This window comes from Citrus clementina, unplaced genomic scaffold (assembly GCF_000493195.1).
Source record: "Citrus clementina cultivar Clemenules unplaced genomic scaffold, Citrus_clementina_v1.0 scaffold_3, whole genome shotgun sequence".
Lineage (NCBI taxonomy): Eukaryota > Viridiplantae > Streptophyta > Magnoliopsida > Sapindales > Rutaceae > Citrus > Citrus x clementina.
This window is the reverse complement of record NW_006262339.1, coordinates 48,869,113-48,893,194: the sequence shown is the minus strand read 5'-3', so window position 1 is coordinate 48,893,194 and position 24,082 is coordinate 48,869,113. Positions and strand designations below refer to the sequence as shown.

At 35.5% G+C, this 24,082-nt stretch overlaps 2 protein-coding genes and 1 non-coding gene across 3 annotated transcripts; all 3 read left to right on the top strand.

The window, feature by feature from the left end:
- The first annotated feature begins 1,929 nt into the window (after positions 1-1,929).
- Positions 1,930-5,894, top strand: LOC18045998 (bifunctional L-3-cyanoalanine synthase/cysteine synthase 1, mitochondrial). Its single transcript, XM_006444941.2, has 10 exons — positions 1,930-2,428; positions 3,301-3,410; positions 3,519-3,576; positions 3,685-3,948; positions 4,038-4,175; positions 4,341-4,392; positions 4,504-4,583; positions 5,309-5,368; positions 5,452-5,532; positions 5,620-5,894. Exons 1-10 carry the CDS (start codon positions 2,249-2,251, stop codon positions 5,716-5,718), a joined length of 1,122 nt encoding a protein of 373 aa, XP_006445004.1. The 5' UTR covers positions 1,930-2,248; the 3' UTR covers positions 5,719-5,894.
- A 3,613-nt stretch (positions 5,895-9,507) lies between these two features.
- TRNAY-GUA lies at positions 9,508-9,595 on the top strand. Its single transcript is given in 2 exon segments — positions 9,508-9,544; positions 9,560-9,595. It is a non-coding gene; the product is annotated as a tRNA-Tyr (tRNA).
- Positions 9,596-11,743: 2,148 nt separating this feature from the next.
- On the top strand, positions 11,744-23,727 carry LOC18047559 (ATP-dependent helicase BRM). Its single transcript, XM_006444940.2, has 14 exons — positions 11,744-12,308; positions 13,485-14,810; positions 14,921-16,258; positions 16,663-16,775; positions 17,107-17,194; positions 17,316-17,402; positions 17,688-17,780; positions 17,855-17,938; positions 18,022-18,225; positions 18,323-18,565; positions 18,889-20,442; positions 20,525-21,067; positions 22,220-22,471; positions 22,708-23,727. Exons 1-14 carry the CDS (start codon positions 12,156-12,158, stop codon positions 23,350-23,352), a joined length of 6,723 nt encoding a protein of 2,240 aa, XP_006445003.1. The 5' UTR covers positions 11,744-12,155; the 3' UTR covers positions 23,353-23,727.
- Positions 23,728-24,082: the final 355 nt, after the last annotated feature.

Genomic DNA, 24,082 nt, shown 5'->3' with positions numbered 1-24,082 from the left:
TGGCAAAATTTATTATTAGATTGTTAATGTCATGTTTGTGAAAGTTTATTATTAAAGTGTACATTCTTATTTATTGAGAAATAATAATTTTTGTGATTAAACTTTATTTTGATTTTCTAGTATTCTTTAATTTAAGGACTAAGTTATTGTAAAATTTATAATTTTTATCCACTATATTTTTTTATATTTTAATATCAATTTAATAATTAATAACAATTAATAATTATTATAATTTTGATATAATTAAATTTTATTAAAATAAAAATTATTTTGATAATAAAATTCAAACCAAACCCAAACTAAACCCAAATGATTTGGTTTGGTTTGGGTTAAAAATATTTGGGTTGGTTTGGGTTGAATCCAAATTTTTATGGTTTGGATTATGGTGCTGGCCATTATCGGTAGCCGACTTAAGCACCTGCGTAGGGGATTCCGGATTGGGCCCATTAACGAGGCCTAGTTGCCATATCTGTTAATTAAACAATTGCTGTTTGGTTCTAGTTGTTATGTTAGGTAAGAGTCACTTCAATGCTGTACTCAGCAAAGAACTGAGAAATCACAATACATCATCGTACATAAAGAAAAAATTGCAAAATTTGCGTTAACTTCAGTCACTTTTTTTTTTTTTTTTGGGATTATCTTGAAAACTGAAAAGGTTCTATACAATGCACACTAATAGATTTTAAGTCCAAATAAAATGATGTTCATTGTTGATATTGGAAATTGATGACTGATATCATCTCGAGGGGGTTCAGGGTCTCCAAAAAAGAGAAATTGGATCCCTCAAAGGTAAAGACAAAGGTGGATAGGTGAGAATTTAAGAACCCTCAAGGTGAGAAATAAGGAGATCTCGATTTAAATCTTAAATAAATAAAAAAAGACAAGTTAATAAAGTTAAAATATCGAGATAACGTTTATTGTGAAATGTGATTTGTGACATGTATATGATATACATGTCAAACAAACAATGAATAATTAAGAAGTAATACTTTAAGAAAACAATAAATTTTCTTTACTAGAATACATATAAAATATAATGGTTTATCGGTTCTACCACATATAATAGTACAATTAACATACATATATATGGCGGTCAAATCCTTTCCTTATTTTTATATGTTTCCAGAATCTGAGGGTGGCATTTAATAGTTATACCACCCAATTAGTATATAAATTAGGAAATTTCTATTTGCATGACATTCACGGACAACATTACATGTGACAAATAGATCAAAGATGCTTATGCATAAATAACAATATTTATTAATGAATAAGTTTGTTTTATAGTAATATATATATATTTTTAAATTTTAGTGGTCATGGAGTAATTTTATATATAACGTCATCTGCAAATAGCATTGCTCTATAAGTTATTTTATTCACAACAAATCATCATTTCAAAATTGGCATGTACATAAAAAGCAGTAAAAAAAAAAAGAACATCATCACTAAAAAACAAAAAATAATAATAATAACTACATGAAATTTACTATAACAAATTTTTTTATGCCTTTATACTAAATTTTATGTTACTTTGGGTGCATAGAGCGGGTAATAATATTTCTTCTTCTTCTATATATACATACGCGCGTGCGCCCCCCCCCCCCACACACACACATATATATATATATAATTCTTATCTTACATATATGTAAAAACATATATACTATTTATGTGAGAGGATGTATATATCATGCATGTAAGAAAGGAAGAATATATATATATATATATATATATATATATATATAGGTTAATGCTAAGTTACATGCATGTACCTTACAACCCTCTCACATGAATAGTGAGTGGGTCCACTCATTATTCATGTGAGAGGGTTGTAAGGTACATGCATGTAACTTAGAGGGATCCATATATATATATATATATATATATATATATGTGGATGTATATGTATATTTCGGCGAGCGAAATAGCAAAAAAAATGGTAATAAAAATAAATGAATGAACGTCATGATGATTCCTTCGTGCTTGTCCCACCACCAACCTCGATCCCTATTAACGAGGCCATTTTAGTTTTCGTTACGTTAAAAACAAAGAAATTAGTATAAAAGGGGGGCTCCGGATTCAGTGACCACCACGCACCTTCTACATACTACCATCACCACACTCAGAGCCTTAATTTGTTATCCGCTGCAAGTGCTGGTGGAAGTGGGAGTGGTTCTTGTAAAGAGTGAATTATTATTTTTGCTCAAATTTAAAGTTCCTCCTCCAACCTCCATTATTATTAAAAATGGCTGCTGCTTTGAGGAGTTTCTTGAAGAAAAGAGCCTTAACATGCAGCGAACCCATGTTGATGAGAAGACTGGTCTCCTCACAGCCGGCGCCGGTTGATTCTTCATCTTTTGCTCAGAGACTCAGAGATTTGCCCAAGGATCTTCCAGCTACCAACATCAAGAGAGATGTTTCCCAGGTAATTTCAATTTAATTATATATCTCCCTCTGTTTCTTTCTTTACTTCTGTTTTCTCCCTTTTCAAAACTTATTTTTTCATTTTCAATTTGTCCCTTTTCATCATTTTTTTTCCTTTCATGCCATAACAATTCTTTAATGGAAAAATAAATATAAAAAAATTTATTTTTAACATTATCTAATGCCTGAGCGGGACAGAGTCTGCTCTGTTACGCGCTGCTGACACGTATAAACCGAACGTTATTCCAGTATATATTCATTATTGATTTATTTCAATTTCGTTTTGGTCTATTATCTCCTTTAATAATATCACTCACCAATCAGGTTTATTTTTGCTTAGAAGTTAAAATCTGAATAATTCTGCGTTACCATTTTTAACTTTTGATTTTGGATACTTATTGGCGCGAGCTGGAAATGTTTGGATGTGTGGAGAAGGAGTGTCTTTTGAGTTAGCATTCAAATAATAAAAAAATAAATAAATACACAAAAAGTACTTTTTTTCTAAGTATTTGATAAAAAAAAACAAAAAAAAAAATTATAGTGTTCGTGCATCTATAATGATGATCTTGCAAGTGCCATCATGTCGGGCGCCCTAGAAATATAGCCATTTAATTTAAAAGAAATGCTCATTTCAGCAATATGTGGTCAGCTTTTAGAAATTAATTATATGAATCTTTTGCCATTAGAAATTTAATCTCGATTGGCTTACTGACTCTTGAATTTTATGAATTTTTGCTGTATAAAAAGTATTGATGTCGAAGTACTTCACTGTACATGAATTTTGCATTTTGGATGGTTGAAATTGTCTTGGAATACATTTAATTATGGAATTGTCTTAACTGATTAAATTTGCTTTCATTGCTCCACTTTCAGCTCATTGGAAGAACCCCGCTTGTGTTTCTTAACAAAGTCAGTGAAGGATGTGGAGCTTATATTGCTGTCAAGCAAGAAATGTTCCAACCCACTGCTAGCATCAAGGACAGGTATTTTTGAATCTTTTTATTCTTTGTTGCCACAGCTAAATTCTGACTTTTTTAATACCATCATAAGATTTCTATAGGATAGATTACTTATTTGAACTCTATCACCAGACCAGCAGTGGCCATGCTCGAAGATGCAGAAAATAAAAACTTAATTTCTCCCGGAAAGGTCAGCTGAAAAAATAGAGAACTGCACTCAGTTGTTTTATATGTTTATCCTCGAACTATCGGACTGCAGCTTTACGTTTTTATCAAACTTGTGCTATTGAATCATTAGACCACTATCATAGAGCCCACGTCAGGGAACATGGGAATAAGCATGGCGTTTATGGCAGCAATGAAAGGGTATAAGATGGTTCTAACTATGCCCTCTTATACAAGCTTGGAGAGGAGAGTGACAATGAGAGCATTTGGAGCTGATTTAATCCTCACAGATCCAGCCAAGGGGATGGGAGGAACTGTTAAGAAGGCTCAAGAACTTTTGGAATCCACACCAAATGCTTTCATGCTTCAACAATTTTCAAATCCTGCCAATACGCGGGTACTGAACTCTTTTCTTATTTATTTATTTGTCTACTTGCACAAGAGTAAGTTTATGATTAGATTGTGCCCTCTGATGGATGAAAATAGGTTCATTTTGAGACAACTGGTCCTGAGATATGGGAGGATACGATGGGACAAGTAGACATCTTTGTAATGGGAATCGGTAGTGGAGGAACAGTCTCTGGTGTCGGGCAGTATCTTAAATCTCAAAATCCTAATGTTAAGGTAGTTATTTAATTGGTGATTCAATATAATTGTATGTCACAATAAATCGTAATATTCTAAAAAAAGACTAAGACAGAGACTCAATCTGCTACAAGGCCAGAGGAGTTGTAAATTTTGGTTTTCTTTCCTTGTTACTCATTAGTATCTTTGTTTTCAATATCATAGATCTATGGAGTGGAACCAGCTGAAAGTAATATATTGAATGGGGGCAAACCAGGCAAGCATTGTCCTAATCCTTTGTTGGATTTTGAGTTACTTTAGCCTCTGTTGAATCCTTTATCATAGATAAAGAAGCTGCTAGTTTGACAATATTTTTCAATTGAAATAGGTCCTCATCTCATTACTGGCAATGGCGTTGGATTCAAACCAGATATACTAGACATGGATGTGATGGAAAAGGTTCTCGAGGTAAGTTCTATTGCTAATGCTCAAACTATTACACTCCCCTAAGGGTGTGTTTGGTTGTAGTATTAAGGAGGTATTATAATACTGTTCACATTAAAATAATACCAAACTCATGTTTGGAACAAAATTGCAAGGGATTGGGGTGGGAGGCTAATGCGTCAACTGACGCATTAGCTTTGTTTTTTTTTTTTTTTTTTTTTTGCTTTTAACTTTTGCTTTTTGCTTTATTATTATTATAATACTAAAATAATAAATAAATATAGTTTTTAATTTAATATAATATTTTTATTTTATTTATTTTTATATTATAATTATTAATATAAATTAATAAATAAATAATTTATCATTCAATAATAGTATATTTTTTATTTTTACATTATAATTTATTAATAATTTATAACTTATTATAACTAATAAAAATATTTAAATATGAATAATATTAATTTAAAATTAATAATAATATAAATAATAACATAAAATATTAATGCAATTTAAATATATTAATATAATATAAAACATTAATATAATATAATATTTAATTTAAATTAATTTAAAAAATAATACAGTACAGTGTAGCACCAAACATTGTATAACATTATTATAATACAGTGCTAATACAATACACCAGCATTAAAATAATGTAATACAGCATAATACAATGCAGTGTGCCAAACGCACCCTAAAGGAAGGAATTATCTTTGATGCTGAAAAAAATATTCATATGGCAGGTTAGTAGTGACGATGCAGTAAAAATGGCCAGGGAACTGGCATTGAAGGAAGGGCTTATGGTAATATGATACTTCTGCTCGGCTGCCTAATTATACTAGTTCAAGTTCTTTTCAACCCAATGTCAATGTTCTGGTTTATGTAGGTTGGAATATCATCTGGTGCCAATACAGTGGCAGCCCTAAGACTTGCTAGCATGCCAGAGAACAAAGGCAAACTTATTGTGGTACGATATATTCTGCCTTCAAATGAATAAATTATCAATATATTGAGTGTTCCATTTTAGTAAGTACTGTTATTGGCTTGAATTCAGACTGTTCATGCGAGCTTTGGGGAGCGATACTTGTCATCTGCTCTGTTTCAAGAACTCAGGAAAGAAGCTGAGAACATGCAACCAGTTTCAGTTGACTAATGCTTGTATATGGGGCTTGCTTATCAGAAAGCTGAACTTGTATCAAATTTGCTTGTTGAACTCTATTTGTATGAAATTTGATCCCTTCAGATAGTTTAGGCCCGTTTGGTATTGTTTCAATTTGTATTTTCTAAGAATAAAAATGAAAATGAAAATGATATTTTGCAGTTGCTGTATTTCGAATTTTGAATTTAAATACTTCGAATTTTGAATTTAAGTACGTGTTTGGTATCATTTTTTATATTTTGTATTTTAAAACTGAAAATAATAATATGCTTTCGGTAAACACAATTGAAAATAATAAAAATAGAAAATATGCGTTGGGTAGTACTTTTTTCAAAAACAGTTTTTACTTGTATTTACGTCATATTTATAGTTATAAAATAATTATTTAGCTAATACATACACAAATACAACATAATAATTTAAACAAAATTATTGTAAAAAAAATAACATGATAATAAAGTTTTAGAATTAACATTAATTAAAAAAAAGTTTTACATTATCATTATTTTTACACCATAATTAAGATATATATTACAACACATAATTTAAATAAAATAATTATAAAAAAATTACATGATAGACATTATGCATTAAGTATGTAATCATGCCACATAGAAGCTCCAATTCTATCTCTTATAGTATTCATCTCTACGACACTTGCAAGAGATAAATCAATATTAATAAGTGACCTACTAGTGTCTTCTTCGTTGGTAATCAAATCTTGCACATCAAAATCTCCAAATAACCTATCAAAGGCAATAAATTCAAATTGTGAATTCCATCTAAAGCAATAAATTGAAATTACAGATTGTTTGATTGAATTCTATTCATGGCTAAGCTTGAAAAATCTTTATTTCTCTCTAATAACAAAAGTCCAATTTGCCTAATGCTTTTTCTCTGTAAAAAAAAAAAAAAAAATTGGAGTGACAGGCAATAAATTCAACTTGTGCATCATCAACAAAATGGAATTTGGAGTAAAAATATCATGGCAATGACAATCGTGAACAATATCATCTTTACATGCTATTAAAAACAATTAAAATCACTCCAATAATTTCTGAAAATTTTTATTAAATTCTCAGGCTTTTTTTTTTCATTCTAAATGTCATATATACAAATTCATCGCTGTCTAAAAACATCCTACTTTAAGAAATATTTAAAAGTTAATTAAGTTAAAAATCTTGTAAATTATAATGTCCTTTTTTTTTCATTTTAAATTGGTTTCCAAAGAATGATGTCTATGCTTACAGAAGCAAAACATGCCAAACAGCAGCAGCGACATTTTGTGGATTGTTTTTAACTTAAAAAAAAAATACTGGCAAGTGACAGATCTGGGAGAGCAACTTCAGCTGGGTGAAGACGAGCAGCAACGGCTGAGCAGTAGCGGAAACAGAGCAGCGGCGGCTATGGAGGAAACACAGCAGCAGCGGCTATGGCGGAAACACAACAACTGCAGTGGGTGAGAGTGCAGATTTGCTGAGGAAAGGGAGAGACTGCAGATTTGCTGCAACTGAATCAAGAAGGCTGCGGGGGAAGGGGGAAGAGAGAGAGGCAGTGAAGAGATAAGGAGGAGAGAGTGGATCGGGAGAAATAAAGAGAGAGAAAGATGTTGGATGAAGATAAGGGAAAGGGAGAGAGTGCAGATTTGCTGCAACTGGATGAAGAAAGCTGCGGGGAAGAGAGAGCGGCAGTGAAGAGATAAGGAGGAGGTCACAATTTTTCTTTTATTTTTTAATTCATTTTTAGGTTTAGTCTGTAAAATTTGGAGAACATGTTTTAACTTGTTTTCAGTTGCGTAGTTATAATAATGAATCCGAATTTTGTGTTTTGTAATTTGTTTTGTGAAAAAAATCCACTCGAACATGTTTTATGTGTGTATTATAAAAATGAAAACGAAAACACGGCTTGAAAAAGGGTACCGAACGGGTTAAGCTCTTAATATAATGATCATTTGCTTTTAGCAATGCTTGTCGGTCTTACAAAAGACTACTTTTCCAGTATAAACTGTCGTATTTACCCTTCTGTTGTTTCACTTTGTTACTCTTGTCTGGATTTGGTTTATACTTTATACATACAGGGTTAGCTCAGTTATTTTAACATGACCAAAAAGGACAAAGAAAGGGAGCAAAGTTGGGCTCGACGAAAATGGAACGATGTCCCCATGAACCCATCTATAATGTCGTGGCTTAGGGATGGCAACTGGGCCAGAAAGCCCGGCCCAGCAATGTAATTTGCGCCTGATGGAGTGATTAGTGTAGAGCTCGGTGATCACTTGATTTCGGACTGTTCTTAGTTTTTTGGGAGGTGAAGGGGTCTGAGACGTCTGTCTTTGGTAGAAAGTGGGAAATGACTCTAGCATTTAATGTTGAGAGCTGCTTGGCCGGGGAGAGCTTCTTATTCTCAAGTTATTCTGAAAGCATAATTACATTTGATCTTAACTTTGTTTGAAGCCATATTGTCTGAAAAGTTTTAGACATTGAATTGGAAAATGTGGAGAAATTGGTAGAAATGAAACAATAGGTTTGCTTCACTCGCTTTTGGAGTGTTTATGTACACATGGCTTATCGGGATACAAAGATTAAAGAATTGATACTTGCTTCACTTGATTGAAAAGATCATACAAGCTCAATGTTGCTCAAAGCTGCTCTTTCCATTGATCAAATTAATATGAACTTGATTTAAGTTTTATTTTCTTATTTGTGTTCTTTCTAGTGGAGTCGTGCGAATTCAAAGTTAATCGCTCTTGTTTTATTCGATTGGCCTATTTCTACGTATTGCGTGTTTATTGTAAGAAATGCAATGTATGGTCCATATGATATTAACTAGTTAATTAAATAAAGTGGACAAACATATAATTATTACCCATTTGTGAGATAGTGTTATGAAGCAATAAATTAAAGTGTATTTATTCACTTTTCTTTGGTGGAAGAAAGTGAAAGATTTATGTTGTTTCTTACTTATTCAATAGTGAGAATTCAAGATTAGCTAAAATGGCTAAATATAGAAGGGCCCTAGCTTAGCTATATTCATACTTCTTAATAACTTATTTTTCGTCATACGAAATGCTTTAAAGTTAAATATTCTAAAAGGTATTTATGTAGAGAATACTTTAATTTTGAACAATTATGATTAAAAGTAAGATTCTAATTATTATTTAATTATTTTAAACTTATCGATGGACTTTTGTCTTTTTGATTACTAATAGCTTGGTTCTTGTTGTGGGATAAATTTATACATCCCCGATATTGATTGTTTTTCTTTTCGTTTAGCTCACTTGCATATTGAATTGGTAGAAATTCTATTTTATTTTGTTTTCTTTTTGTTGATGTCTGTCCTTATTATTAATATTATTATTATTATTAATTTTTATCGTTATGTGTTACTTGTGTGCACGTTACGATACACTACTCTTCATCTGTTCAATGTGTTTAGTGATTTACTGTAACCTTTTATAAATCATATGCTGGTAATAAAGCCATTCTACATACATCAGGTTGGAAGTTTCAATGGATTATTGGGAGGGGAACGTGGCTTCATCTCCATGCAACTACCTCATCAATCCAAGGGCGTTCTTTTGATTTTGCTCAGCCGCATGTTTCATCCCAGGAGGGTCAGTATATATAGAAGTCAAGGGTGTTGACTGTTGGGTAACAAGTGCCAGATTAGTAAATCTTGTTCATCAAGCTTATACGCAGTTTGCTTTGCAGGCACAAAACTCTGTTTTGGTTTTTGCAATCGGAGGAATCATGGTAATAAATAATTTAGTGAAGCAGTTGTCAACGCCCGACCTTAGCTCAGTTGGCAGAGCGGAGGACTGTAGTAGTAATAAGCTGTCATCCTTAGGTCGCTGGTTCGAATCCGGCAGGTCGGATTTTGTTTTCCAACTTGTCCCAGTGCAAACGGCGCCGTTTTATAATACATTTCCATTGTTTGTTTGGGTCCGTTGTAAAATGGGCATGGGCCAAACTGAACTTCTTTAATAAAATGTCAACGAAATTTAATATTTTGTCTTTAATTGGGTAGAAATCTTATCTAGGTATAAGCTCTAAATACCTAGTTCCTCCAAAAGCATATGTTAAGAAGAGTTTTTTTTCTTCTTCTTTTAAATATATTTAACTCAAACACTGTATGCTTCAAAAACAAAAATCAAACACTGTAAATTTCGATTTTTTTTCCTTTTTATGGTTAATAAACACAAGCAAACACAATAATTTAGTGAGAGACTATTTTGTGAGATATGCAAATCTGAAATCTCTACCTATTTTGCTTGTGTGAAGTAACGCTGCAGTCTATGAGAGAACGGGATTGGCTGGACATTAACTTTAAACTTTAAAGAAATCATAAAATTTAATATTACGCAATTGCCCCTCTCTGTCCTTCCAAACAGTTTTTTTTTTTTTAAATTTAATATTACGCTAGAGAATGCAATGTAAATACCAATAAATACAATTCAATATTTCTTCCGAGACTGGAATTCATCAGCCTTAAATATGAGATGAGGGCTGAAAAATACAATAAGTTGTTGATTTTCATTTGGATTCTAAAAAATATGAAATTAATAAATTCAAAATATTCAAAAAGTGATCCCAATTTTTTTTGAAACTACAAGTCTTGCCAGTAAATTTGAACTCTATTTTAGTCTATTTTAAAAATAAAATGTATTTATTAATCCATTAAATTATAATTAATAAAACAAATAGCCGTGTCCTATTCAAATCCATATACAAATGTTATATGTGTTTATTAACTCATTTTTTCAGTAACACATATATTCATATGTGATGTGTATAGAGCGAAATACATACGAGAGTATGACATATTCAAGAAAACAAAATTAATTTATAATTTTAACACTCGTGTCATATGAAAGCACTATGGTCTTGTTTGATATTGATGTATTGTAGTTTTTTAGTTACAATTGCTATAAAAAAACTATATTATGAAATAAATGTCAAAATTTATAGTAAATTTGATTTTTAAATAACAATTTTGACAATAACAACAAAATATTATGAGCTTCATGATATAAATAGTAAATGAAATCAAATTAATGCGTTCAAAATTGAGATTGAAATGTTATAAGCAATTTATTTCTTAAGATTTAGCTAAAATATTGTTCAATAAATTTTTTAAAAACTATTTATTTCTCTCTAATTTGACTGTTATTCTTAAAAGAGGTTGTTCTTTATAAGTAGCTTATTAGATAGCCATTCACCTTCTTGAAGTTTCTATTTTAACCTTAATATTTGAACCATCATAAACCATAATATAAATAAAAGGCAATTTAGATTTATGTCTATTTTGTTTATTATACAATAAAATAATACTTTTGTAATAAAATAGATCAAACATATGTACACACTTTTCAAACTCACAACAATTGTAAGTTTGTAACAACATAGTCTACTAAACACTAAGCAACTTTTTCAATTAATAATTTATTTCATTACAATTCCAAACAAATCTTAATTTTTAAATCACAACAGATATTATTTAGTAAACATTTTAATATTGTACTTTAAGTTATAACTGTCCAATCTTAATACAAAACATGGCCTATCATTTATCTTATCTTATCACATGCGGTAAAATTTATTACAAACACACTCATTTGCATTTTAATTTTTAAAAATTATTTTCAATTAACGAAATATAACAAAACAAGTTACCTAATTAAAAAACGAAAGAAAAAGAAACAGGGGTCAAAATGGAAATTACATTAATAAAAATTCATATAAAGATTTTTCATCTTTTGCCATAACATTCATTAGTTTAGTTGTATCATGCCAAACTTTAAGTCGCTCGTTAACTTTTGACTATTGACACGCAGCAGAATTACTTGCTCATGGAGTGTGAGTAAAGGATTCTCTCGTAATTAAAGTAAATTCTAGGGTCAATTCCAAGCGTACCCTTTTTTGTAATTTCAAAACATGTGGGCCCCACTTCTGATGCATAAAGCCACAGAGCTCTTGTTGCCAACCTGAGGAAAATTAACATCAATAAACCATTTTACCAAAAAAAAACAATATATATAAATATATATATATTTTTTGAAAAAATCTTAGGGCTTGACTGGAAAAAAATTGCTTGCAAAATCGTGTGAAACCTACAATAGAGTTACTAGTGAGTCGAATCAGCGATTCCTCCGAGTTCGCTACACTCTCGGCTTCTTCATACTCGTAAAGATCCATCCGCAAATTTCGCTTTTTTTGGGAAAATGGGGTACAACAATCTGGAGAGAGAAAGTGGGGTCGTTTTAATTTTTTGAACGTTGGGATCGGAGGGCATAAAGAAAAAAGAAAAAACAAGGGGTTTTTAATTTTAAAATTTGGAGGGATTATTTTGTTGTATGTTGTTGGTAAGGCGTTTTGTTTAAATTATTGAAATTTGTTGTAGTTTCTTGTAAATTAGGGTTAAAGTTGTAAAATTGCATGCAATCGGGTGGTGGGCCCAGCCGGAACCGGGCGGCATCTACGTCGTCAGCGGCGTCGCCGTCTTCGTCATCATCTGCTGTTTCGACGCCCCACTTGGGTTTTGATTCGTTGCAGCAACAGCAGCAACACCAACAACAGCAGCAGAGACAGGTGAAGTTTATGTTGTTTAATTAGGTCTTTGTGAAAAACTGGTTGAATTGGCATGTGAGTCTGTGGTTTTCCAATGGGTAGGGTTTTGTTCCATAATTTAGAGGGTTTTGGCAATTGGGTGGGAGTCGATTTTTGTAATTAATGCACTGACTGTGTGATCAGTGTAGAGTTTGTTGATCACTTGGTTTTGGATTATTATTATTATTATTGATTTTTGGAGTTGAAGTGGGCTGTGGAAATGTCTGTCTTTGGTAGAAATGGGAACTGACTCTAGAATTTAATGTTGAGAGCTGTTTAGCTGGAGCGAGCTTCTTATTCTCAAGTTATACTGAGAGCATAATTACATTTGATCTTAGATTTTATTCGGTGTATATTCTGTCAAAAAATTTTAGACACTGATTTGGAACATGTAGAGAGGTTGGTAGAAATTAAACAAGGGGTTTGCTTCACTTGGTTTTGGAGTGTTTACAAACTTGGTATATGGTTGAAAGTTACTACATTAACTTCAGTGTCAAAGCTTGCTTGCAGGTAAAGACCATAAAAAATCAATGTTGCTCTAAGCTGCTCTTTTCTTTTCTCAAGCAAGAATGAACTTGGGTTATGTTTTTTGTCTTATTTGTATTGTTTCTAGTGGAATCATGTGAATTCACAGTTAACGGCTCTTGTTTTATTTGGTTGACCTACTTCTATGTATTATGTGCCTATTTGTTTGGATTATTGTCTTTTTTGACCATACTTACTGCTTGGTTCTTGTCATGATGTAAATTTGCACATCCTTGAACTTGATTGTTTGGGTTTTGTGGATTGTTTTTATGATTTGTTTAGCTCACTTACACATCGAATTGCTAGTGATATCAATGATCCAACTTGGAAAATTTCATTTTGTTTCCTTTCCTTTTGCTGATGTCTGTAGTTACTATAGTTCTCATTAGCAATCTGAATTTGCTTCTGTGCCTGTACTCTGACACGTCTTTTGAATTCATTAATATCCATATGGCTGACGAATATTTCCTTATCATGCTACTTTGCCTTTTATTACGGGGAGTAGAAAGCTTTTTGAACGTGTTTGGTGATTTCCTGTAATTTTTTTATGAATCATATGCCCAATCATTAACGTATTCGGGGTCCCATATGATATGTGTTTGAATTATAATTTTCTTTTAACAATTTGAACAGCCTTTCCAACAACAAATACTAAGAAAACCTGATGGAAATGAAGCCATTTTAGCATATCAAGTTGGAAGTCTCCCTGGATTAATGGGAGGGGGGAATTTTGCTTCACCTCCAGGCTCCATGCAACCTCCTCAGCAATCTAGGAAATTCTTTGATTTTGCTCAACAACATGCTATATCGCAGGAGAGTCAGAATAGAAGTCAAGGTGTTGAGCAACAACTGCTAAATCCCGTTCATCAAGCTTATATGCAATATGCTTTGCAGGCCCAACAGAAGTCTGCTTCAGTTTTGCAGTCTCAGCAGCAAGCTAAATTGGGAATGTTGGGTCCTGCATCTGGGAAAGATCAAGACATGAGGATGGGAAATTTGAAAATGCAGGAATTGATCTCCATGCAATCAGCTAATCAGGCTCAGGCATCATCGTCCAAAAATTCATCTGAACAGTTTGTTCGTGGTGAAAAGCAGATGGAACAACCTCAGCAGCAAGTCTCTGACCAGAAGGGTGAACCAAAACCTCCTAGTCAGCAGACCCTTGGTGGGCAAGGAATGGCTGCTAATATTATAAGGCCCATGCAGGCAGCACAACATCAGCAAAGCATTCAAAACGCAGCCGGTAACCAACTTGCAATGGCTGCTCAGTTGCAGGCATGGGCACTTGAGCGCAATATTGATCTCTCACAGCCTGCAAATGCCAGCTTAATAGCACAGCTTATACCAATCATGCAGTCTAGAATTGTTGCTAATCACAAAGCAAATGAAAGCAACATGGGTGCGCCGTCATCACCTGTCCCAGTATCAAAACAACAGGTGACATCTCCAACCATTGCAGGCGAGAACTCTCCACATGCTAATTCATCCAGTGATGTGTCTGGGCAATCTGGTTCAGCGAAGGCAAGACCTACAGTTTCCCCTAGTCCTCTTGGCTCAACTACCAGTGCGGCTGTCGTCAATAATGTAAACAACATTTCATTGCAGCAGTTTTCTGTTCATGGCAGAGATAACCAGGTTCCTTCTAGACAGCCGGTTGCAATTGGAAATGGATTGCCTCCGATACATCCTCCACAGACATCTTTGAACATGACACCGGGTGTGGATCAGCCTTTGCCTGTAAAAAATTCAAGTGGCCCAGAAAATTCACAAATGCAGTACCTCAGGCAGTTGAATCGATCTTCACCGCAATCTGCAATTCCTTCCAGTGATGGAAGCTCAGCTAACAACTTTTCGTCACAGGGTGGGCTGGCCACCCAGATGCCACAGCAGCGTTTAGGGTTCACAAAACATCAACTTCATGTTCTTAAGGCACAAATTCTAGCATTTAGGAGGCTGAAGGTGTGCGAAACTCTCTCTCTCTCTCTCTCTCACTCATTCATATGTGTCTTTCTAAGAATCCCATATTGCTTTTGGCTTAGTGGAGCATTTAATTTCTGCTTTCTTGACAGAAAGGAGAAGGTACTCTACCACAAGAGCTTCTTCGAGCTATTGTTCCACCGTCTCTTGAGTTGCAGCAGCAGCCGGCACAGCAGCAATTTCTTCCTGCAGCAGTAAATAATCAGGATAGAGTTTCTGGGAAGATTGCAGAAGACCAGTTGAGACATTTGGAATCTAATGGAAAGGATGCACAAGCTGTGTCATCATCAAATGTTCAAAGCTTACCAAAAGAAGAAGCTTATGCTGGGGATGATAAAGCAGCTGTGTCACCAGTTGGGCAGGGTATGTCGGCTGTGACAAAGGAACCTGCACCTGTGGTAGTACCAGGAAAAGAAGAGCAGCAGGCCCCTGTATCTTCAGTTAAGTCAGACCAGGAAGTAGAATGTGGTCTTCTGCGAACTCAACAACAAAGTGATTTCCCAGCTGATAGAGGAAAGTCTGTTGCACCTCAGGTTTCTGCATGTGACGCAGTTCAAGTTAAGAAGCCAGCACAAGCAACTACTGCCCTCCAGCCAAAAGATGTTGGCGCTGCCAGAAAGTATCATGGACCACTATTTGATTTTCCCTTTTTCACTAGAAAACATGACTCTGTTGGGTCGACAGCAATGGTTAATAGTAGTAATAATCTAACATTGGCATATGATGTCAAAGATCTACTTTCTGAGGAAGGCTTGGAAGTTCTCCAAAAGAAAAGATCAGAAAATTTGAAGAAGATTAGTGGCATATTGGCAGTTAATTTAGAGAGAAAAAGAATCAGGCCAGATCTTGTTCTGCGGTTGCAGATTGAACAAAAAAAGCTTAGACTTTTAGATCTACAGTCACGTTTAAGGGATGAAGTTGACCAACAACAGCAGGAGATTATGGCAATGCCTGACAGACAATATAGGAAGTTTGTCCGGCTGTGTGAGCGTCAGCGTGTTGAACTGATGAGACAAGTACAAACATCTCAGAAGGCCATGAGAGAGAAGCAATTAAAATCCATCTCACAGTGGCGTAAAAAGCTTCTTGAGGCTCATTGGGCCATCCGTGATGCACGGACTGCCCGGAATCGGGGAGTTGCCAAATACCATGAGAGAATTTTGAGGGAGTTCTCGAAGAGAAAGGATGATGATCGGAACAAAAGGATGGAAGCCTTGAAGAATAATGATGTTGAGAGGTATAGGGAGATGTTGCTAGAGCAGCAGACTAGTATCCCGGGTGATGCTGCAGAAAGATATGCAGTCCTCTCGTCATTCTTGACTCAGACTGAAGAATATCTTTATAAACTGGGAAGTAAAATAACCGCTGCCAAGAATCAGCAGGAAGTTGAAGAGGCAGCAAATGCTGCTGCTGCTGCTGCAAGATTGCAGGCATGTGTTTTTTTCCCTTCTCTCCCTCTCCCTCTCCCTACAAGTCACCCCTTTCCTCTCATCCCCCATTTCTCCAAAATTTTTAGGCTTCGAAGCCATGAAATTGGGAGCAAAATGAATACATACAATATACTCTTGTATACACACAACGCATGCTACCTTTGCATTGGGTTTTATTTATGTTATTTCATTTGTTTATTCAATATTTTTCATCCAGCTTGATTGGGATACAGTCTGATAATTTTGTTGGTTTGTGGCATTTTTCTTCCTTTTCCTGTCTCATGTTAGGTGTACACTTTATGCAGGGTTTTCTATAGTTTTTAGAGTTCTTCACAGAAGTGAAGATTTTAATTTGTTTCCTATATATTAGCAAATCTCACTTTGTTTCTATCTGGTCAAAATAGGGTCTTTCTGAAGAAGAGGTTAGGTCGGCAGCAGCTTGTGCTGGTGAGGAAGTGATGATCAGAAATAGATTTCTGGAAATGAATGCCCCCAGGGATGGTTCATCCGTTAACAAGTAAGTTATTATTGGATAATACGCTCATAAATGTAAGTCTTTATATAAAAGAAACATTTAGAACGGAGAAAAAGAAACGTGCTTTTTTATTGTGAAATGCCAATAGAGCTGTTGGCTTCATTCAATGGAGATTTTGTCCCACCCGTGAAATTTATGCAATTATCCTCTCTACTCTCCAGTTTGATAGTTGTCAGCTTGTCGTAAATGCACTCAGAATTGGTTTATCTTTTATCTGCACAGTCAGCTATGTTATTGTACGTAAAGATCGTATGCTGCTTATAATGGTTTCATATTTAGCTATTCCTTATGTTTTCATTGTGGCTGTCAACAGGTATTATAGTCTTGCTCATGCTGTGAACGAAAGGGTCATGAGGCAACCCTCAATGTTACGAGCCGGAACCTTACGAGATTATCAGATTGTAGGTTGCTGTTGGAGATTTTATTTTATTTTATTTTATTTTTTGCAGGTGTTTGCTTTCTGTTGTGTTATCTTTTGTTGCCATCTAGTTTTTTGAGCTGTTATTGTGTCGTGTTTGGCAGGTTGGATTGCAGTGGATGCTTTCTTTGTATAACAACAAATTAAATGGAATATTGGCAGATGAGATGGGGCTTGGGAAGACTGTGCAGGTGATTTTTTGTTAGGATCTGAGGTTGAAATCCTCCCTAAAGGAGACAGAGGAAATCTCTTGTATTTCTAGTTTTGAGTGCATACTTACGTCAGGGTCTATTAGTTCATACATGAGAGACTCTTCTGTGGATGCGGAGCTTTTTCTTTTTAAATAGTGTGACAGATACTAGAGTAAATTTATAAATAAGTGCTTTGCTTTTGTTATAAGGAGAATTAACTATAATATTTTAAGGCAGCATATTGAATCTTAGTTGGCATTTCTAATTATTTTATTTCCTCTGCAGGTGATGGCACTGATAGCTTATTTGATGGAATTTAAAGGGAACTATGGCCCTCATCTTATAATTGTCCCTAATGCTGTATTGGTGAATTGGAAGGTTAGTTTCTTTTCATTGCGTGGTCTGACTATTCCCAGTACTTCCAAAAGTGGCTAACTATGTCCATGTGGCAGAGTGAGTTGCATAAGTGGCTGCCATCTGTATCATGCATTTATTATGTTGGTGCAAAGGATCAACGGTCAAGGTTGTTTTCTCAGGTTAGTGGCACATATTTGCATTTTTTCCCAATACCGGAGATTTTGTGAAGGAACTGAATTTTACTCTACGGTGCTTTCTATAGGAGGTCGCTGCCCTGAAATTTAATGTCCTTGTGACAACTTATGAGTTCATCATGTATGACCGCTCAAAACTGTCAAAAGTTGATTGGAAGTATATCATAATTGATGAAGCACAAAGAATGAAAGACAGAGAATCAGTTTTGGCCCGTGACCTTGATAGATATCGTTGCCAGAGGCGCTTGCTTCTTACAGGGACGCCTTTACAGGTCTGTTAAGATAGCTCTCAATTAATGTTTATTTGCGATTGGTGCTTAAAGATACTCAATGTGTTTAACTGAGTGCCAAGTGCTTTTGATTTTGCAGAATGATTTAAAGGAACTTTGGTCACTCTTAAATCTACTTCTTCCTGAAGTGTTTGATAATCGGAAAGCATTCCATGATTGGTTTTCACAACCATTTCAAAAGGAAGGTCCTACACATAATGCAGATGATGACTGGCTTGAGACTGAAAAGAAAGTTATCATTATCCACCGACTTCATCAAATATTGGAGCCTTTTATGCTCAGACGCCGTGTTGAAGATGTCGAAGGTTCCCTTCCACCCAAGGTATGCTATATTTGCAATCCCATTGGCTCATCAGGGGAGGAACCGGATTTCTTTACCTTCCCCCCCTTTTTGGGGTGTGGTCGTGGGTAGAAAAATTTTTAAAATGTAAGAAATAAGATGGTCAAATGTAACAACAGGAGCCAAAATGTCAGAAACAAGAAATAATAGTTGTAGAGCCACTTGTTCAAATTGGGGTTAAGATGTCAGAAGAGAAAACATAAAAATTGCAATTAAATGGATAGACTAAGGGCTCTAATGTTGTTCTACCCCTGTGGATCCCCTCCTTTGAGTTCCTGACATGTAATACCATTTCTGGATTGCAGGTCTCAATAGTTTTAAGGTGTAGAATGTCAGCTATTCAGAGTGCTATTTATGATTGGATCAAAGCCACTGGTACTCTTCGGGTTGATCCTGAAGATGAGAAGAGAAGGGTTCAAAAAAATCCCATATACCAGGCCAAGGTGTATAAAACTCTTAATAACAGATGTATGGAGCTTCGTAAAACTTGCAATCATCCTTTGCTAAACTATCCATATTTCAGTGACTTATCCAAAGATTTTCTTGTAAAATCATGTGGGAAATTATGGATCCTGGATAGGATCCTTATAAAACTTCAGAGAACGGGGCATAGAGTACTGCTGTTTAGCACCATGACCAAGCTTCTTGATATCCTGGAGGAATATCTACAATGGCGGCAACTTGTGTACAGGCGAATTGATGGAACTACTAGTTTAGAAGATCGTGAATCAGCTATTGTGGACTTTAATAGCCATGATTCAGACTGCTTTATATTCCTGCTTAGTATTCGTGCCGCTGGACGTGGTCTTAATCTTCAGTCTGCTGACACAGTCATCATTTATGATCCCGATCCTAACCCAAAAAATGAGGAACAGGCAGTTGCTAGAGCCCACCGCATTGGACAGAAAAGAGAAGTTAAGGTCATTTATATGGAAGCAGTTGTTGACAAAATTTCGAGTCACCAAAAAGAGGATGAACTAAGAAGTGGAGGTACAGTTGATTTAGAGGATGATCTTGCAGGTAAGGATCGATATATTGGATCTATTGAGGGCCTCATAAGGAATAACATTCAGCAGTATAAGATTGACATGGCTGATGAGGTCATCAATGCTGGACGATTTGATCAGAGAACAACTCATGAAGAGAGGCGTATGACTTTGGAGACATTATTACATGATGAGGAAAGGTACCAAGAAACTGTGCATGATGTTCCATCACTGCAGGAGGTAAATCGGATGATTGCTAGAAGTGAAGATGAAGTAGAATTGTTTGATCAAATGGATGAAGAGTTTGGTTGGATTGAGGAGATGACAAGATATGACCAGGTACCGAAGTGGCTTCGAGCCAGTACAAAGGAAGTGAATGCTACTATTGCTAATTTATCCAAAAAGCCATCAAAGAATATTTTGTTTGGTAGCAATATTGGTGTGGATTCTGGTGAAATTGAAACAGAAAGAAAAAGGGGACCCAAGGGGAAAAAGTATCCTAATTACAAGGAAGTTGATGATGAAATTGGAGAATATTCTGAAGCAAGCTCTGATGAGAGGAATGGATATCCTGTGCAGGAAGAAGAGGGAGAAATTGGAGAGTTTGAAGATGATGAATACAGTGGTGCTGTTGGGGCACCACTGAGTAACAAAGACCAATCAGAAGAAGATGGTCCAGTTTGCGAAGGTGGTTATGACTATCTCCGGCCTTCAGAAAACACAAGAAACAATCATGTAGTTGAGGAAGCTGGTTCTTCAGGATCATCTTCGAACAGTCGAAGATTGACACAGATAGTATCTCCTGTTTCCCCTCAGAAATTTGGGTCTCTGTCTGCATTAGAAGCTAGGCCAGGTTCTCTTTCAAAGAGGATGGTATGTTCCACTCTTTGTTAACTATTGTTTTCATTAGATTGTGAAGTGCATCTGTTAATTTTGGTCTTGTTCATTTCTCCAGCCAGATGAGTTAGAAGAGGGAGAGATTGCAGTATCTGGAGATTCTCACATGGACCACCAGCAATCTGGAAGTTGGACTCATGATCGTGACGAAGGTGAAGATGAACAGGTTTTGCAGCCTAAGATCAAACGAAAGCGTAGTATTCGAGTTCGACCCCGTCATACTGTTGAAAGGCCAGAGGAGAGGTCTTGCACCGACACACCTCTCCATCGCGGTGATTCATCTCTCTTGCCCTTCCAAATGGACAACAAATATCCAGCACAGTTAAGGACTGATACTGAAATGAAAGCACACGGGGAATCCAATTCTCTCAGGCATGATCAAAGTGAGCCATCTTCGAAAAGTAGGCGGAACTTACCTTCACGGAAAATAGCTAATGCCCCAAAGTCGCGTGCTTCACTGAAAACTGGTCGATTGAATTGCATGCCTGGTCATACAGAAGATGCTGCTGATCACTTCAAAGAAAGTTGGGATGGGAAAATTGCGAATGCTAGTGGTTCCTCAAATTTTAGTGCTAAGATGTCTGATGTCATCCAGAGGAGGGTATGTACTGTATCTCTGCTACATTATGGTTTTTGAAATGTTTATGATTTTCTTCTCAGTCTTTGTTTCTATCATTTCTCTACCAATCTTCCTTCTCTATATTAGTAATGTAGATTTAATTGACCTGGAGCCTTGTTGTCTTTCTGTGAATCTGTGGCAATGCTTTTACCTTGTTAATCTGCACATTGGGATTTTCTCTCACAACTGTTCCTATTTGAATTTGTTGTTTGGTATCTTGATCACTAGAGTACATGTAACATACTTTTGGTATTCAGTTCTGATGTGTTGATATGTGAATCCAACTTGGCGGAAGGGAAAACTAAGATTTCATGGTATGACATTAAAGAAGCTACTTGTGGCGCCTTTTTGTATGGTACGAATATTATGTGCATATAATGATGAATGTTTGATAGTTTGTTGCTTCTGGCCATCTTTTGTGGTAGCTATAGTTTCTCTTCCTACTGTACTACGTTCTCCTGATTATCTGTTTTCGTTCATATTACGTAGAAGAATATATTGAATCTGTTATGTGAAGAATGTTAAATCAGTTACTCAGAGTAGTGCTAGACATCCCAAAATTATCCCAAATGATGTAGCATTCATCAAGTGGATGAAGTGATATAATTCAATTGGAACTTGTGAAAATCTAGCAGCTACTTGATGAATGACTCATCAAATGCGACATAATTTGGGATGAAATGCTGGGAAACAATTTGGGATGTATATATCATTATTCTTATTTGATTTTATTTATTTATTTGGTTATTATTATTATTATTTTTAGGATAGACTTATGTGATTGCTGTAGCTCAAAAGGAAATTTTTCTGAGGCCACACTTAGGAATTCTTTCAATAATGTTGTAGTAGCTAAGTCCTAGCATGCGGGTGAATTATTGGCTGATATACTGGTTTTAAGCATTTTCCTTTTCCTAGCAATTGTCCCTTTTTTTTTGGGGATGGTACAGTAGAGGTCTTTTTTCCTGTCAGGGTGAGAGAGAAGAGTCAGGATATGGTTGTATAATTTCAAATCTGTGTATTAGAGAATAACTTAACTGTTTATAACCTTCTTTTTTCCCCTCGTCTTCTTTGCTCATTCATCGCTGTTCATGCTTTACATATAGCGAAATAACTTGAAAGTTCTCATGTCCACAGTGCAAGAATGTAATTAGTAAGCTCCAAAGGAGAATCGAGAAAGAAGGGCATCAAATTGTACCCCTGCTAACTGATTTGTGGAAGAGAATTGAAACTTCTGGTTACGTGAGTGGAGCTGGAAATAATATTTTGGATTTACGGAAGATTGATCAGCGTGTTGACAGGCTAGAGTATAATGGAGTGATGGAGCTGGTGTCTGATGTGCAGTTTATGTTAAAGGGTGCAATGCAGTTTTATGGCTTTTCACATGAGGTATGGTTGCTCATTGTAACTAGCACATCTGTATGCCTGCTGATGCATTTTAATAGTATTTTCAGATAAATGCCTGATGTTATTGGGCAAGTTTTCTATCCTCTTAGTTGTATATTAACATATGACTATTGTCATACAGTTGCATTTTAATAGTATCTTTAGATGAATGCACAATGTTATGGGGCAAGTTTTTTTATCCTCATAGTTTTATATTAACATATGACTATATTCTACAGGTTAGATCAGAAGCAAGGAAAGTTCATGATCTGTTTTTCGATTTATTGAAGATTGCATTTCCGGATACAGATTTTCGAGAAGCCAGAAGTGCACTCTCTTTCACTGGCCCACTATCTACCTCTGTCTCTACGCCGTCTCCAAGACAAACCACTGTTGGCCAAAGTAAGAGGCACAAGATAATAAACGAGATGGAACCTGGTCCTAGTCCTCCCCAAAAGCCACCACAACGTGGATCTGTTCCTGTTAGTGAAGACAGTAGGATTAGAGTCCAAATACCACAGAAGGAATCAAGGCTTGGAAGTGGAAGTGGCAGTAGTCGAGAGCAATCTCAGCCGGATGATTCTCCACATCCAGGGGAGCTGGTTATCTGCAAGAAGAAGAGAAAAGACAGGGAAAAGTCAGTGGTGAAGCCAAGATCTGTATCTGGCCCTGTCTCACCACCTAGCTTGGGTCGTAATATCAAAAGTCCAGGTCTAGGTTTGGTACCTAAGGATATGCGTCATACTCAGCAAACTACCCACCAGCATGGGTGGGCCAACCAGCCTGCTCAACCAGCAAATGGTGGTAGCGGGGCTGTTGGTTGGGCAAATCCTGTTAAGAGGTTGAGAACAGATGCTGGCAAAAGGCGGCCAAGTCAATTATGAATTGGTTTGGAGGATAGATAATGTCTTTGTAATTAGGGAAAAAAAGGAAAAATTGTTGCTGTTGGGTACAAAATGCAGTGTACAAGCAGCCAGCCCTTCCAGGCAGGCCTGTACAAGTGCAGTTAGTTCATACTGTTAACATAGTGTAGGTCTTTGATTCGCCATTGTAAACCTGCTTATCCATTATTGGAATCCGGTAGTTTCATACCTGCATCTTGCAGGTTAAGTTGCTCGGCCCCCTCAATAGTGTTATTTTAAGATTCATCTACTGAGCTTTAACGTCATTATTTCTTTGAGCCTCTGCCTACATTTGAATTTGATTAGTCTAATGACTTAAACCAAACAATAACAATGTAATATAAGTTTTTTGTAGCTCTCAAGAACTTTGCCCGCCACCATCTTTCAATATTTTGTTCGCTTGTTAGAATTCCTTCCATGCTTTGAAATTCCATGCAAAATTTTGGTAATTCAACTGTGACATACAGACCCATAGTAATGGAATTCGAATTCGCAAATTATTCCTGGATTGACTGTTGATGATTAATCAATTGATATGTGCTTATAACAACTGTCAGTCCTTTCAGGCTTTCACCGTGTTAAGTGGAACCTGCTTCCATAAAAAGGTTTACAATTTTCTAGAGAGTGCGGCAAATAACATCCGGGTCCCTAATTTTCATAATTTCTTAGTTAAGAGCATAGTTTTTCAAATAGGTCCACAACTCCTATCGAA